This window comes from Budorcas taxicolor, chromosome 15 (assembly GCF_023091745.1).
Source record: "Budorcas taxicolor isolate Tak-1 chromosome 15, Takin1.1, whole genome shotgun sequence".
Classification (NCBI taxonomy): Eukaryota; Metazoa; Chordata; class Mammalia; order Artiodactyla; family Bovidae; genus Budorcas; species Budorcas taxicolor.
The window spans coordinates 25227346-25242778 of record NC_068924.1 but is presented as its reverse complement, the minus strand read 5'-3'; the positions used below and the strand labels follow the sequence as shown (position 1 = coordinate 25242778).

The 15433-nt window shown below is 40.8% G+C and overlaps 1 protein-coding gene across 4 annotated transcripts in view; it reads left to right on the top strand.

Moving 5' to 3' along the window:
* Window positions 1-15433, top strand: part of CADM1 (cell adhesion molecule 1) — a 353982-nt gene that overhangs the window by 287174 nt on the left and 51375 nt on the right. For all 4 annotated transcript variants that reach the window (XM_052652339.1, XM_052652338.1, XM_052652337.1 and 1 more), the window contains exons 3-5: window positions 1131-1283; window positions 8256-8393; window positions 10835-10993. In XM_052652339.1, the coding sequence (XP_052508299.1) occupies window positions 1131-1283; window positions 8256-8393; window positions 10835-10993 (450 nt within the window). The remainder of the gene's footprint in view (window positions 1-1130; window positions 1284-8255; window positions 8394-10834; window positions 10994-15433) is intronic.

Here is a 15433-nt window from a genome sequence, read left to right as displayed (position 1 = left end):
GTAAGACCACGAAAGCCAATAATCGAAACTTAATTGTATACTGTGGCAGTGGCTCACATGGGTGCCAGGGCTTGGCAAGAGCAAGAGTCAGGTCTTTCGAAAGATTGCTGTTGAGAGCACTGCCGCCTACAAAGCAAGGTCGGACATGTCGCTTCCTACCTGCCTTTCTCCACTTCCCCCGACGCCTCAGAACATTCATGACCTGTGGAAAGAGTCGACAAACCTAAGGAACATTAAGGGGATGAAGGAGAGTAAGAGGAGAGAAGCCAGCTTCTCATTCTGAGAATGAATTTTTGTCATTAGGATATACTGATCTAACCTTTATCAAATTAATAAAAGGATTTTAAATGAATGTTCGAAATCAGTAAAAAGCCCACATATGTTATTTTTGTGGTGACTCTGAAGTCCTACTTTATGCCTAATCGGTTTCATACTGTGAAACTGAATACGGATAAAAACAGGGTCAGAGCTCAGGGCCCCCTGAGCCCCAGGTCACAGACGTTTAGCAGCTCTGCCTCAAATCACATCAAACGCAAAGATGCATCCCGGTTAAATTGGATTGTTTTGCTATAACGTTTTTTTTTTTAGTGATTTTCATTTTGCTTTTGAAATTAATAATGATTTTTTTTAAATTTTTCTCTCATAACATTAGGACCTCTATTTCTTTCAAGGCCTCAGATTTTTAGAGACAATTTAAAAGCCCGTGGGTTCTACTCCCTGAAATTTCAGTGTCTAAAGGGCCCACCTGACCTGCTCTTTCTTCCTGTTTCCATTCTGCCTATCTCTGATAGAAGATTCAAAACAATTTATGAATAAGTGCTCAAAACTGACAGCAAGAGATGTGTGTACAAGAGAGTGTGTGTGTGTGTGTGTGTGTGTGTGTACAGAAACACACACCCACGTGTGTGAGTTTCCTTTTCCAGCAGGGGCGTTTGCTACATGCAGACAGTGCAGAAGCCCTAAATAGGAACTCAAGAAGGACAAAGCAGTACCCACCAGGTGCAGAGCGACTTAATCCGTGTGTCTACTCTGTAGCTGGCTTTCTAGTCCCCCGGCTTTTCCCTCCCCTCCGGAAGGCAAATAGACGGTCGTCTTTCTCACATTCACTAACTCTGTGTTTTGTTTCCCAGCTCTGAAGGACAGCAGGTTCCAGCTGCTGAATTTTTCGAGCAGTGAACTGAAAGTGTCGCTGACAAATGTCTCCATTTCTGATGAAGGAAGATACTTCTGCCAGCTCTACACTGACCCCCCGCAGGAAAGTTACACCACAATCACAGTCCTGGGTAAGGAATGCATCAGGGCTTGTCCTAGGAGATGAGAGGGGTAGCACTTACTGCCAGGTGGCTTCCAGCAGCTAGGAAAAGGTTAATGGTAAATTTTACAGTTTTAGGAAGACTCACCGCCCATCTTGCTGAATTTTAAAAATAGCGTATTTTACCAAACACTCTAAGGAATGGCAATCAGCAGGCTTTATAGATTCCACCTGCTCTTGGGTTTCAACCCTCAAGCTTCAGAAGCAAAGATCAAGAGAATTTAGAGCCCTCAAATGAATCACTCACCACATGCAATGTCACTGCTTCTAACTTCCAGGATTTTTTTTTTCGTCCTGTGCAGAAGAGGGGGTGATGGGCTCCTCCATCTGCACCCTGTGGCAGAGCTCTGTGATGAAATCCGCTTAATGATTTTTCCTTCTGAGTTACATCTCGTTTAATATTGTTGATCTCCTTTTCTTCGGCTTGACTTACTGCCTTGTTTATTGCTCATACTCAAGATGATGCTGTAAAAATCATACCCCATGAACACATACTTTGCCACAAATTGCAACCATTGGACATAAAAGAATGAAGAGCTTCTAGGGAGAGAAGGCTGATACTAAGCAAGGACTGTGGACTGGCTGTCGGGTACACTTCTTCCTCTAATAAGTTGAGCATCTTCATTCAGTGGTCCCCAGCCTTTTTGGCACCAGGGACTGATTTCGTAGAAGACAATTTTTCCATGAACTGAGGGTGGAGGGGGATGGTTTGGGGATGATGCAAGCACATTGCATTTATCATGCACTTTAGGGAGCCTTCTCTCCCTAGAAGCTCTTGCACTTTATTTCTAATCTAATGCTGCCACTGGTCTGACAGGACATAACCAGTCCACGGCCCTGGGACTGGGGACCCCATCTTCATGTATGATCACTAGGTTGTGACTTTCAGCAGAACCCTGGTGGCCAGGTTTCCATGTGTGTGTTTTGACAGAATGAGCAGATATTCCTGTGGTAAAGGTGGTCTGAATTAGTCACCTTTTAGACAAATATATGCTCCAGTACATAACACCAGCTGTTTTTGAAACTGAGTTTTCAAGGACGTACATATAACAAGAGACAAGATCTCTGATTTACACCTTTGGGAAGATGATGAATCAAAGTCTATTTGAGGCAGCAGACTGCAGCTTTTCAGTGTAATGATATGAAGATTAAAGGGGGAAGATAAATATGAAGGACGTTTTTGCTTAGTGTGTGTGAACATATATGTATTTATGGATGTACGTATTCAGCTGCTGCCTCATTGCTTTATTTAAACACAGCTGTAATAGGGAGCATTTCTCTAATTCATTGAACTAAGACGTATCCCTAATGCTTACATATATGTTATTGATAAGAGGAACACTAATTTTAGAAAGTTGTGTTTTATGTCCAGCCATTCTGCTTCCTCTGTGGTCTGTGTTTGATGGTGTATATATATTTATCTCTAATTGCACCTTTAATCCCTTTTAGACAGACAGAAATAGTAAGTGTGGAAGGTTTGGCTGGGACGACAATACTTTTGGTATTTGGCAGATGCACCAAAGGTTTTCAGTAGATGTCTTTTGTTTGCTTATTGGAGTAAGTCATTGGCTGCCTAACCTTCAAATTGACCATATGCCCTTTGACCCACCATTGTCTATGACATGCCCACAAAAGAAAACTAGATGGAATATACTTTAGGCATTTTGAATTTTCAGAATGTTTTGTTTCATATACCTTTAAGTGTGAATGTCTTTATTCAAAGAAAGAGGTAGCAGTAGATGTTAGCCATCTTGCCCAGGACAAAGCACATGGTGAGAATCAAGAATTTTAGTTTGAAACAGACCTTACTCTTCTGGCTCATAGCCTCTGGGTCTTCTAGTCTAGGTTGCTTTCAATAAAATCCTGAATGTTGCTCTTTCAAGTTTTCCCTCTGAAGGTGACATATTTTGTTTGCAGGAGTGTATCTGGTGTTTGGCAAGCAGGTCCTGCCTGTCAGTTTTCAGTACTTGGTACATTTGTTCTCAGACCCACTGGATCGGTCCAGTTGGACTGAATACACCCAGCACTGGACTTTTGAGAGGCATTATGTCTCTAATTCTTTTGGAGGTCTGCTTATTCTAGAAGTAATAGATTTCTTGCTTGTATTGTATAGAAGCATTAACTTAAAGGTACTTGAACGTAATACTGGTAGATGCGCCTTTTGCATACATTATGTGTTCATTTAATATTCCTTCCATTGAATTTATTCTAGGATTCCTTGATGGAGTCAAATTGTTATCATCAGTGCTTGAGTCTTTCATATTCCAAAATCTGACAATTTGCACTGATACTCGTGTATTCAAAGCTTCCTTCTAAGGTTTAGCATTTTCAGATATTATAATGAATGAAGAATGATCTATTAGCATCATCTTCATTTCTATCTGTGGTTCTCTGAAAAGGACCCCATATGTACTTACACAGCTGTCAAACTTCTTGATCGGTTGAAGATGCTCATTTTAGTACATGCATCTTTATTAGTTGCTTGAAGCTTTCAGCATAATTATAAGACATAGAGATGGGGATTTGTTAGTTACTATTATGTTTATTATCTTACCCCTGTAAAAACTTAAAACTCTTCTATGATATTTTACGTGCACTTTGGTGCCTTTTAGGATATTCATCCACTCCTTCCACTTGTGATGAGTTTGTTCCTGTCTCCAGATCCTAGTGCTGTTGCTTAGTCATGTCTGACTCTTTGAATTCCATGGACTGTAACCCATCAGGCTCCTCTGTCAGTGGGATTTCCCAGGCAAGAATACTGGAGTCACCAGTTCCTTCTCCAGGGTGTCCTCCCGGCTCAGGGACTGAAGCCATGTCTCCTGTTTGGCAGGCAGATTCTTTACCACTGAGCCACCTGAGAATCCACAGGCATCGTAATGTAGGACTCTCTTCATACTACTGTTCATAAGAGGAGATGAACAAGAGAAAGAATATACTGCTTTATGATTAATATAGTTACTGATAATAATCACTAATATTATTACAATCCTGTGCTTCTAAGATTAGTGTTCACTCTTAAGATTCCAGGAACAGGAGAATCTAATTATTTTAAAGGGTCTTAGAGGAAGATTCCACGTACTGATCAGCTTTAAGGCTCCTCTTTTGTTGTAATTAATGTGGCTCATCTTGATATTGCTGATTTTTTTTTTTTTTTATGTTGTAGGCGTAATGTTTATAGTTGGCACTCATAGATTTGAGGTTAGCTAAGAAGAACCTCGGCATTTCTCTGCTATTTTCTAGTATTTCCCTCTCTGTGGCTTTTATTTGTATTTCCATCTCTATGCATCTCCTTACATATATGTTTGGTTATTTTCATTAATGGCTGCAGTTTTTACTAAATGTGTCTGTTTAGTGTACCATGTATAAGTGTATTCTCTGGTTAGTAGCAGTTTTAATTCATTTTTCCTTATAAATGGATTTTTATACTTTACTAACCTCTTTCATATTTGAATAGACATTATGAAGTTAAAGGGAAAACAGGGGAGAATGAATAGACCAAAATAAACTTTAAGATTTTCTTGTCCAAACCACCTTTTCCCCCAAAAGATACACTTAAATCACCACATATTTTCTAACGCTTTCTTGCTTTAAAAAAATCTGAAAGAAGTCAACTTCATAACTGATATCAATGAACCATTCTGACTCACATTATTGGATTTTATTTTGTACTTGTATACCAAACAACCCCTACTATACTTGACTGTTTATTCTTCTAAACTTAGTAAAAATCAGAAATACTGCTCACAATCTTGAGAAAACTGTTTATAGACTTGGAAACAGTCATTCAGCCATTTCTCAGGACGTTCTTCTCAACAATAAACAAGTCCTTTATTTTTCTACACTGGTCATATTTTCCAATACTTTTGAAGTTTTCCACATGTTTACCTCACCTGTCAAGGAAAAGATGATGTCAACTCTGCAGAAGCAGCTAGCATTGGTACAGGAATTACCAGGAAGGGTTAGGGAACTGTAGATTGTACCTGCTGCAGTCGAGGAAGTATTAACATGGATAATACTAAACAATGGGTGATCCAGATAAGGACCTATCTGCTGCCAGTCATGCTCTCAGCCCCTAAACAAAATCTAAGAGACATTGGTAAATTTTCCTCTGGCCTAATTTACATGTTTTTGTTGTAATTTAGTCACTAAGTCATGTCTGATTCCTTTTGTGACCCCATGAACTGCAGCCTGTCGGGTTCCTCTGTCCATGGGGTTTCCCAGGCAAGAATACTGGAGTGGGTTGTCATTTCCTCCTCTAGGGGCTCCTCCTGACTCAGGGACTGAACCCATGTCTCCTGAATTGGCAGGCAGACTCTCTACCACTGAGCCACCAGGGAAGCCCTGCTTTATACCTGCCCCTCGCCATGTCCTTACTTTGAGTCCCTGGACGTTACTGGTAATGGGAAAGAACACACACTCATCCTTGTGCCGATCTCCAGCTGATGGAGAGGATTAAGTCCTGCTTTCACTAAGAAACACCGCTGAAGGTGAATTGTCAGTGGCGGTTAGAAGGAGCCTGTGAGGAGGAGTCTTCAGGATCACGAAAAGAAGATGACGGGAAGATACCCAGGAACACAGAGGAAACAAGTACCTGACAAACACATTAAGGTGTTTGAACCTTAATGCCATCAAGACCCCATGGTTGATATTTGCTGGAGCCTTTCAACAGCTCCTGGATCTGCTCCCCTCGGGAAGGTGACCAGAATGACTGTCTAGGTGTTTTTCCCAAAGTTATCCATGCACACTGGAATTGTTTTCATCCCTCTATTTTATTTCTGCCTGGACCTTGAAAAGAATTAATACTGTTTGACTTCATCCCTACATTTGTTGAGAAGACATTCCTAACTCTTTTAGTCCTTACTTAGTCCCTTTTTGTCTAAGCCTCTTATTCTCTTCCTCACAGCTCACTGAGACCTTATTTTCTTTAGTCTCAGACAATCTTTTTGTCTGACATTTGCTCTAACAATACCGTTTTTTTCAATATTCCCATTATACTTCACTCAGAATCTAGTAGTATTTGTTGGCCCTACACATCTAGTCTCTCTGTGCATCTCTTGTGCACTCCATATCAACCATCTCGGTACGTGTAATGAAAATCTATAACCTGCCCGACTGTCATCTAGGAAGACTAAGGTGCGCTGAAGAAGTAAGTAGCTGAAGCCATCCCATTCACCTTCCGTCTCTTAGAATACTGGCAGACATGCAGCTCCAAATCGGATCTTTGCCTGTGTCTCTTTATGCTTATTTTTTCTTAAAATGTAAACTAGGGTAGTTCTTTGCCATGTTTAACTACCCATTGGCGCAGTGTCACTTTAGCAACACATCCAGTTGAGCAACTGCGTTAGTTTCCTGTTGCATAGGGAACAAAGAGGCTTGCTTTTGCTCTGATGGTTATGCTCCCCACCCCCCCCAACTATCTTGCTGAGAAACATATACAACAAATCATTTTCCTTTTCCTTTTCCATCATTCTCTATAGAAATTTTCAACAGCTTCAATTCAGTGTAAAATTCTTCCTGTGGGAAGAATTTTCACATTGGACTAGAACAGTTGGAAATCGCAAATACATGGTTTAATCCCATAATTTATTGAAGCTGTATCAGAGATTTATTATTCAACTTGATCATCAGGATGGCATGTTTATACATATTTAATTTCTTGTTTCTCTTCGGAGTTGAGAAACTTATTAATCATAAGTCTTAGAACCATCTTAGCTTATTCATGGTGGTCAGGGCACATATTCTTGGATTCAGTCTGCTGAATACAGTATTCTCACTGATTTTTATTTCTAGAAGCTCAGTTGTAAGGTAAGGTTGCACTGTATATGAAGCTTCCCTGTCGCCTCACTTTCAGAAAAGAAAACATGCTTTCTTCATCATCACCAGCATCCTACATACTTCATTCAGCCTTTTAAGCCCCAATATTTTGTTCTAATCATTTTATTACATATATATTTAATATGCTTAGAGAAGGGTGGTTTTCATTCTGAAGATGAAATTTACGTACAAACTCAATAATCCTTTTCACCTTTGGTTTTCCAAAATCTGGAGCTTTGGCTTTCAGCATATGGAAAATCATTGCAAATTAACTGGCATTTCCTATATTACTGCATCTTCATAGCTAACGGATTTTATTACTACACCACCCATCAGAGGTCATGATCATATTCTGGATTTTATGAATAATTTTATTTGAATGTAACTTATGAGGCACAGTTTTTCAATGGATGTCTATGGTGAATGATTCTTTTAAGGGACTCCTTGTTTTAGATCTTTGCTGGCTGACTGCAGAATCACTCATATGAAGAGTGAAATCTAAGGGTTGAATTCAAGGAGAAATATTCTTTTCAGAGACTTCCAGATAAGGAGGATGTCAGTAGTGTGATTTCCTCTTATTTTTTTAATCTACTTCCCCTGGTCAATTTTCTAATGACTGATTGATAACTAACCTAGTGTCTATAGAGGCTTCCCTGGTAGCTTAGATGGTTTGGAGACCTGGGTTTGATTCCTGGGTCAGGAAGATCCCCTGGAGAAGGGAATGGCTACTCACTCCAGTATTCTTGCCTGGAGAATTCCATGGACAGAGGAGCCTGGGGGGCTACAGTCCGTGGGGTCACAAAGAGCCAGACACGACTGAGGACTGACACTTTCACTACTTTCACTAGTGGCTATATTATTATAGCTTGGTCACGCATAGCTTAGGAGTAGAAGACTCGTCACTTTATCAGATAACTTTAGACACAAATTCTAATTTAAGCGATTTTACATAACTTTATTTGATGATGACTTTGTCTTTCTTCTGTTCCCTGCAGTGGCAGTTTGTTTTAAATTCCCAGCAAGAATGTCTATTATTTATCTCTTTTTCTTAAGAGCAATGGTCCTAATTTCTAATAAATACAAGAATATGCCCAGAAATAGATTTAAAAAGGATATGTTTAATTTGTAGTCCCACCACGTAATCTGATGATCGATATCCAGAAAGACACTGCGGTGGAAGGTGAGGAGATTGAAGTCAACTGCACCGCCATGGCCAGCAAACCAGCCACGACCATCCGGTGGTTCAAAGGGAACAAGGAGCTCAAAGGTGAGACGTGAATTGCCCAGGACTGAGGCAGCCTGTCCACACTTGGTCCCAGAAGGAGTGGACTTAAAAGCAAACGCAAAACACACCCCAAAACAAAAGTACTCATCTATCTATGGTTTGTCGTCAGTTACTAAGTGTGTGTGAGGCCAGAGTGTAACGGCACTTTATTGTTCTGTTCATATCCTTATGCTTTTGTTTTGAGGGTTCATGATGATATGATGCTTGGTGATAAGAAGCATCGACGTTGCTAGATGCTTACTCAAAGGCTTAGCAAGAACCAGACCCATAAACTATTGGGTTGGCCATAAAGTTCATTTGAGGTTTTCCATGAATTGAGATGTTATGGGAAAATCCGAGCGAATTTTCTGGCCAACCCAACAGAGCTCTCTAGACCAGTTAGAATCAGAGTTACCCTCTGAAATCAGACTGGCCCTGTCTGCACTCTTAGTTCGCCTTGCTTTTACCCTATGACCCAGAGGTAGATCAGGACCCCAAACTTGTGTTGTACATTAGGAAAAAAAAATGCATAGCAGTTGTGGCCATAGTGAATACCAAGGCATTCTAATATCTGTTGATTGTTTTGACAACCTCCTTTCCTCCAAGGGTGGTTATGCTAAGTGGACTAAGAATTTACCTTAACTGTAAACTTGGAGGCACTGCCGTTCTTGTGAAATCTGTGACTCACTTGCCCGCGTCAGCATCCTGTTCTTTTGCAAGGTTCTGATTTTCTGCTGGCAAGAGAGGCAGCTCCGTTAACCCCGCTTGCGTTGTCTCTCCCTCGGCACTGGGCCTTCCAGATCTGATTCCTGGATCCTTGGATACCTGCCCTCTTAGGCACTGCGTTGGCTGAAGGATACAGCTAGTCCCCTCTTGATCCTTTTATTTTTCCATCAGTTATCCGAAGTTTCTCATGCATGTCTGCATTCTGATTCCCTTCTTTGCGAAAGACTGTCTTGCAAGTAGTACCCAGAACAGAGGACTCAGGGGCTGAACACCCCTGCCTGGTCATTTGACAGAAATGCTTGCTGTGTGCCTCAGTTTCCTCTACAGTGGAGATATTAATGTTTACACACCTTGTGTTATTCTTATAAAGATGAAATGAGTGGATATTTGTAAAACACAGAGCTGATGTCTAAGCTGAGGTATAGTGCTCTCTATGTGCTTGTTAAATAAATGAAGAGTACCAGGAAGAAAAGAAGTCCTTTTAGAAAGGGGATATAAAAATCTATATCTAGAAACAGAAAAATCTATATATAACGGCTTAAGTTTCAAAAAGCTTGCTCTGTTTTAATCTCCTATTTCCTAGGTATGGTTTTTGGAAGGAAGGCGTTTCTCATTTCCCCTCTGCTTTTCTGTCTAAGTGAACTGAGCCATTAAATGTGTACCGATAAGTACAAAACATTAAAAGAAAGTTAATGGTGCGCCCTGTCCCAGGGAGTGCTGAGAGCCTCCTTGGCCTATTCATCTGATCCGGAAGCCTCCTCCCTCCTTTTTGGGGTGTTCTTGGACATGGCTCCCTTCTGGCCTGAAGCCTATATCCCACTTTGCTCTGCCCACTGCCACTGCACTTTGTTGTGTTCTTCCAGAAGTCTCCGAGTTTAAACATTTCAATTACAATTTCAATTATGCCAATCCATTTAGCTACTTTCCCTCTTAATTGTTGCTGATGGGGGTGGGTGAAGGGGGTTGTTTATATTTCTACTCCAATTGAATTACTTAAGGGTGTGGATGATGTCCTGGAATTGTTAAACTGCATGACAGCCTAGTAGATGTGTTACGGTCAGATGGTTGTCAGGGAAAAGAGGTGCTTCTCTCTTCCTCCTCCCAAATGCCTTGAGCAGTTAGATGTCAGCATGGGTCAACTTGCAGCCGCCTTTTCGTGGGAGACTTTTAACATAGAAGAAGCATGTGTTTAAATAAAAACAGTGACTAGTAGGCTTCCCTGGTGGCCCAGTGGATAAGAATCCACCTTGCAATGCAAGGGACACTGGTTCAATCCCTGGTCAGTCCCTGGAAAGATCCCACGTGCTGCGGGGCAGCTGAGCCCATGCAGCGCGACTACTGAGTCAGCACTCTAGAGCCTGTGCTCCACAGTGAGAGGCCCACACGCCGCAGCGAGAGAGCAGCCCCTGCTCACCACAGCTGGAGAGCGCTGGGGCACAGAAATGAAGACACAGCACAGCCCGAAATATAAGTGAACGAATAGTGAATAGTATGCGGAGGTGATTTTATCTCAGATACGTCCCCATGAGGCTGAAAAGTAGGAAATTATCTTTTTATCAGTTATGTACCCCCAGATTACCCTTATCCCAAGTGACTTCCATTATGTGTGTTTGTTAAAATAGTAGTATTGGGCACTCGGAGGGAGGGGGGATACTTAAGAGTGAAATTCACTCAGCTCTGGTTTCCTGGTATGTTTCCTGTCCACCCCCGCCCCCCAGGCAAATCAGAGGTGGAGGAGTGGTCAGACATGTACACTGTGACAAGTCAACTGATGCTGAAGGTGCACAAGGAGGATGACGGGGTTCCAGTCATCTGTCAGGTGGAGCACCCTGCTGTCACCGGAAACCTGCAGACCCAGCGGTACCTGGAAGTGCAGTGTGAGTAGCTGTCCCAGTCCTCTGGCTGCGGTGACAAGCAGCCACAGGCTGGTGGCTCATAAACAACAGAAATGTATTGCTCCCAGTTCTGGAGGCTGGGGAGTCTAAGGTCAAGTTAACACCATGATGTTGTGAGTGAGATCCCTCTTCCTGGTTTGTGGCTTGTGCCTTCTGCTATGTCCTTGCACGGTGGCAGGGCTAGAGATCTCCCTGGAACCACCTTTATAAGGGCACTAATTCCACTCATGAGGGTCCCACCCTCCTGACCTAATCACCTCCCCAAGGCTTCACCATCACACTGGGGATCAGGATTTCAATGTACAAGATTTGGGGGGACACAGATACTAAAGCCATAGCATTACCCAAGTATTTTATTCTGAGGATATACAGTAGCAGTTTTTAAAAAAAAAAAAAAAAAACTTCAGAAGCCACTTATTAAATACATATGTTTTTATATAGTTTAGATAGAATTTTTATCTTGTTGTCTTGGTAGAAAAATAATCAAAGGATTATTTTACTGAAACACTGCCATATCACAGAGTGCCAATGAGGATTTTGAAAATGCTGCATTTAACCCAAATGTAAAACTTGAAAATATTTCCAATCTGCTCTAGCGCATGACTTAATTAATTAAATTTTGTGAATATTGACTGTAATCATTTCTATGCCAACTTCAAAATCTAGGGTAATTTCCACCCCCTGGCTTTATTAACCCCATCATAAGTGCTGGATTTTTTTTATAGAAGAGATTTTATTCCCAATGAACGTCAGCATCTTGTTTTAAATTGCACATTCTCTTCCATTTTAGCTTAAATTATACTGACGCGTTTAAAAGTGGGAACTCTTTGGGATGGGTGCCACAGTTTTGATGGCTTCATCAATAAAAGCTGGATCATGATAAGTGAGGTCTCTCCTCTCTGAGCCCTGTCTCCTCATCTCCTCTGGACTCTCCTACTTGTGGATAAGAACAGTGTGTTTTCTGCACACAATTATTCTCGCACTACGGTTGTGGCTAAGTAGTCAACTTCTCAACTTTTTATCAAAAGGCTTCTGTAGCTTGACCTCTGCAGATCCAGGTGCTATTTGAGTGTGCATAGTGAAAATGTCACAAGAGTTTGATTGGATGACAGTGACAGAGCACTGAATAAAGGGAAAGCATTACTCTCTATGAGTATTTTACTAACCTCCTAGGCCTGCCATAACAATTATCTCAAATTCAGTGGCTCAATAATCAGCAGACATTTATTCCCGCACAGTTCCAGAGGACAGAAGTCTGAAATAAAGGTGTTGGCAGGGCAGACTCCCTCCAAAGGCTCTAGGAAAGGATCTTTCCTTTGCTTCTGTAGCTTCTGGTGACTCCAGGTGTTCCCTTGGCTTGTGGCCACATCACTGCAGTCTCTGACTGCCTAATGACCTAGCCATCTTCTCTTCTCTGTGTGTCTCTTATAAGGACACTTATTGGACTTAGGGCCCACCCAGATAACCCAGAATAGTTTCAATTCAATATCCTTAGCTTAATTACATCTGCAAAGATCCCACTTCCAAATAAGGTCACAATCACAGGTTCCAGACGTTAGGAAGTGGGCCTATATTTGAGGGGCCATCATTCACACCCCCTAGTAATTTTTATCACTTATTTAAGTTGCAAAACAGGGGATGGGGAAAATGATAAAAAGTTACTTCTACCAGGCTATCCCACTGCAAGCTACCCTATGAGCTTGGCTCAATTTAACATTACATAATGCAGGTTTTTCTTGTTAACTCGTTTCATCTACTTCATTATGTACCTTCATTATGGGCACCATGCTTATAATTTTCATATCACTAAAACTATTGTGGTGTAATGTCCCTATAATGGGAAAACAGAAACGATCAGATATTACCTAAATTGGCAGATAGTAGATTTCTTGTGACTTTGTTAATATGTAATTCATTTAAGCAAACTTAATATCCATTAACTTTCCTTGTAGGGGCCCATTAGCTTTAATAATGCATTAGCTCTTTGGTGAGACTTGAGTAAGCTATTCACCCAGTTCCCACCCCTAAACTCTTTATTTTTCTACGGTGTCTTCTAAACAGAATATAGCCCTACCCACCTAAAAAATTATGCTCTCTCCCGAATGCAAAATATTTCAAGCTCTACACCTCCTACCCCTTGGAAGACTTGCTAATGATCTTTATAAAGCCTTTTCTTTTGAAGATTCAAGTGAGATTTGCCCTTCTAAGAAAAGGAATAAAGCTGCATATCTGAATCCATTTGACTTCAATCTTACAAAGTCTTGCTAGCCCTTAACTGCAGGAAAGTGACTGTAATGCCTTCCTCAAATCGAAGACATGTCTTTGGATCCTTTTTAGCTCTAACATGGCACCTTTTTATGGGAGCCTATATTCTTTTACTCAGCATAAGCCATGCAAACATCTTATCCTTGATATTCTGCTTCTTGGAATGTACGTGAGAGAAAATGTCATGTCTTTTTGTGTAAAAGAGGGTTAAGAATTACAAAGTGTTGGTTAATCTGAATGAAATTCATAGTCTGGTTTGGCACCTTAAATAAGATGCTCTGTTCTCAAGAAGGTCACCTGGCAGTTCTTTACCCTGCCTTCCTAGAACACTACTGAAAAATGTGCCCAGTCAGCCAGAAATTCCTTAAGTAGCATCCTCAGACATGATCAGAATTCTGTACTTCATTACCTACCAGCTTTACTCTGCTTGAACACCAGCAGCTATGGATAACAAAAAGCCTCCTGCTTCAGATACCTAAAGCGTTCAGTCACTGCGTGCTAGAACTTTCTCATACCTTGGCCAGTGGTGTTGGGGGTTCAGCTCCATTCCTCTCATGGTTGCCCCCACTCTGCAGACAAGAAACACCATATCTTGATGGCCACACCATATCTTGATGGCTTGAGAAAAGAAGAGATACTTGAATGAATGCATAAGATTCAGTAGCCAGTCTTCCTGGGTGGTGAATCATTCCAGATACTCTGTGAGGAGTAACATTAGACTGTTATTGTTTTTAATTGGAGTTCATGGATTTCCCAGGTGGCTCAGTGGTAAAGAATCTGCCTATCAAGCAGGAGACTCTGATTCGATCCCTGGGTCAGTAAGGTCCTCTGGAGAAGGAAATGGGAACCCTAGTATTCTTGCCTGGGAAATCCCATGGACAGAGGACCCTGGCAGGATATAGTCCAGAGGGTAGTGAAAGAGTCAGACACAACTGAACGAAAACAACAACCACAACTGTTCCATTTACAATGTTGTATTAGTTTCAGGTGTATAGCAAAGTGAATCAGTCATACATATATATATATATATATATATATACACACACACTCTTTTTTAGATTATTTTCCCATGTAGGCCATTACAGAGTATTGAGTAGAGTTCCCTGTGCAATATATTAGGTCTTTATTAGTTACCTATTTCACTGCAGCACTATTTACAATAGACCATTATTTTTTTAATTGGCCCAAACCCTGGCGTCAGCAGTTCTTAACCTTTTGTGGATCATTGACCCCTTTAAAAATTAAATCCTTTTCCAGCTATAGAGCTGGAAATGATGAACATTCACCACGTTTTGCTTCCAGTATAAGGAATCTATTTATCCTATACAATTTTACTAAGTTTAGTTATTCGAGGGCCAATTTCATCACAAGCTTTAGCAAATCCACAGGTTATCTGTGTCCTTATCTCATTTAGAATTTTTCATTTTATTTTATTACTTTAACCTAACCAAGACCTGTGCAAAAATACCTATAAAATTATGAGTTTTACTTGCTATGTGTATTCTATCCAGTAAACATTAAAATAAGCATACAACTATTATTTTTGAATTTCCTTTCCTTTGCCAAGTAAAAAGATTTCTTATAGTATCGGTGATGAACATTAGTTTATCACCAGGACATCCTGAGCTGGTCCATGGACCTCAGACTAAGAATTACTCTACCCTGGGTAAATGAGACTACCTTGGAGGCAAATCTGACCTGATAGGTTTGGTATTAAAGATACTCAGTTCAACCCTGGCCCTTTTGCTGCAAGAAATTTTATGGAAGCCTCTCTGTGCCTCTTCTAAGATGGATGGATAGATATTAATCAGGATAAGAACAGAGTAAAATGACACATAATGGATTTGAATACTATATAAATTATGTCCTTTTAGAAAACACTATTTCCAAAAAGGAAATGAAATAATGAAAACCTACACTGTATGCCATTGAATATCTTACTTTTTAAATAACAGGAGCAAGGAGGAGGGATAAAATGAAGGGAAGGGTTGCCCACCCCCTGGACGCAGAGTACCACCATGTTGCCTGGAAGACAAGGCTTGAGCTCCAACTTGGAAATCCTTTGCTCTTGTGGATTTAAGACCTAATTAATTGAACACAGAATTTTGCAGTGTTTGTTTGTTAGGACACTTATTTGTGGTACCAGGAGAATTTTGT